Source organism: Chaetura pelagica, unplaced genomic scaffold (genome assembly GCF_000747805.2).
Source record: "Chaetura pelagica isolate M959 unplaced genomic scaffold, ChaPel_1.0 scaffold676, whole genome shotgun sequence".
Taxonomy (NCBI): domain Eukaryota; kingdom Metazoa; phylum Chordata; class Aves; order Apodiformes; family Apodidae; genus Chaetura; species Chaetura pelagica.
The window spans coordinates 542,742-544,822 of record NW_009953724.1 but is presented as its reverse complement, the minus strand read 5'-3'; the positions used below and the strand labels follow the sequence as shown (position 1 = coordinate 544,822).

Here is a 2,081-nt window from a genome sequence, read left to right as displayed (position 1 = left end):
TGATGGCGGGGGGGGAGCCGGGTGGGATGCAGGGTGGGATGCAGGGTGGGATGTGATGTGGGATGCAGGGTGGGATGCAGGGTGGGATGCAGGGTGGGATGTGGGGTGGGATGCAGGGTGGATGTGGGGTGGGGGGCACACTGAGCCCCTCGGGCTGCCCCAGCAGACATGAGCCATTTAATCAGCGTGCGTGCGGCTCCTCTAAGAGCCCCGGATTTAGCCAGGAGACCTTTCCCTTAATCCCCTCCGTCTCTCATTTACCATCATTATTAGTATCCATCTGTCGGAAGATTTTTTCTGTTCTTTTCTCCGGAGTCGACTCATCTTCAGGCATGTTCATCACGGAGGAGACCATCTTGTAGATGGCCTGGGAGAGGGACACAGGGGGTGAGGGTGGGTGCAAAGTGGGTGCCTGCCAGTGCCCACCCAAAATGGGGGCACGGAGCTCTGGGCCTGGCTGCCCTGGGCAGGGGGCTGGTGTTTCACACCCTCCTCACACCGGTGGGGCTGGGGTGGGGACAAGCAACAGCCCCATGGGAACAACCTGGCTGCAGGAGGCAGATGGGACCTGCTGCAGGGAGCAGATGTCCACTGAGATGCCACCACAGTGACCTCAAGGGTCACCTACCGATGCCACTGGGCTGGGCTCTGGGCAAGAAGAGCATCTCTTTGGGCTGCTGGCACCTTGTCCCTCTGCCCCGGGGTGCTTGGGGGTGGCTGCTTGCCCCTAGTCCCACCCTGGGAGTACAGTGAGTAGGGCCAGTGGGAAGAGCCCTGGGATGAGGTGACAAAGAGATGCCCCCAGGGAAGGATCAGGGAATGCCCTGGGGCAGCTGATCCCTGCAGCCATGGCTCCCTGCAGACAGCAGCAGGCTTTGTCCCCAGCACAGCCAAACCCCATCCTGGGGCTACCACAGGGTGCAGGTCCCAGGAGGAGGTGACAGCCACCACCCTGCCCGGGTGACACGCAGGAGGAGCCGCGGGAACCCGGTACCTGCACGATCTCCAGCATCTCCTCCCGGCTGATGTAGGCGTTGCCATCCAGGTCGTACATACTGAAGGCCCACATCAGCTTCTGCTCCAGCTTCCCGCGGGAGGTGACGCTCAGGGCGATGATGAACTCCCTGAAGTCGATGGTCCCGTCGCCGTTGGTGTCGAAGGTGCGGAAAACGTGCTCAGCGAACTTGGAGGCGTCTCCGTAGGGGAAGAAGTTGGCGTAGATCTTCTTGAACTCCTCCACGTTGAGGATGCCAGAGGGACAGTCCTTCAGGAAGCCCTTGTACCAGCCCTGCAGCTCCAGGTCGGAGAACTCGGTGTTTTCCCGCAGGTCCTGGAGCATCTCAGGGCGCAGTTTGCTGTTCTGCTTCCCCATGGCTGTGGGGGGCGAGGGCTGCGGTGGGGCAGAGCCCTGGCCCGGCCTGGGGGGGGTCCCTGTGAGCTACAGGAGGGGAGAGGGACAGGGCAGAGCTCCCTGGCAGCCCCCGGACACCCAGGCAGACGTCACTGCGGCCCCTTCCATCCCCACTGGCCTCTCTCAGCCGGCCCCAGGGACCACCCCCCTCCTATTTGCGTAATAAGCACTTATCGCTCATTTGCATAATTTATGGGCGATATATAGGCTGGCAGCAGGAGGGCAGAGCAGCCCAGGGGAGGAGAAGGGGCTGGGTTGGGTCCCCACAGGGTGCTGGTGGGGGCTGTGGGTCCAGCCCAGCTCTGGGGCTGGATCTGGGGGGTCAGCTCCCTTGGAGGGAGGGTTATTTTCAGCTCCTCTGCTGCCTCCGTTAATATTTGATGCCTCCGGCTGGCACCGGAGCCCCGGGGAGGGTTGGGGGGCTGCAGGACTCTGCCCGGGGCCCCCTCCCCACCTGAGGGTGCCCACAGCCCTGGGGGACCAGGCACATCCCATCCCACCGGGGTGTCCCCTGGGAGCCTGGCAGGGCCAGGGGTCAGGGTGGGTGTCCAGCATCTGGTCACACACCCCAGGTCCCCACACCAGCGGCCCTGGGGGGGGTCCCTGACCCGCTGTCCCCACCCCAGGCTGCGTTGTCACCCCTGTGGGGAGGAAAGGATGGGCCTGGGGG

At 63.8% G+C, this 2,081-nt stretch overlaps 1 protein-coding gene across 1 annotated transcript in view; it reads right to left on the bottom strand.

Annotated features, from left to right (window-relative positions):
- The window catches only part of HPCA (hippocalcin), a 2,195-nt gene extending 694 nt beyond the window's left edge, over positions 1–1,501 (bottom strand). Inside the window, exons 1-2 of the mRNA XM_010000568.1 lie at positions 995–1,501; positions 262–367 (exon numbers count right to left, since the gene is read on the bottom strand). Coding sequence (XP_009998870.1) covers positions 262–367; positions 995–1,372 — 484 coding nt within the window. The 5' untranslated portion in view covers positions 1,373–1,501. The remainder of the gene's footprint in view (positions 1–261; positions 368–994) is intronic.
- Positions 1,502–2,081: the final 580 nt, after the last annotated feature.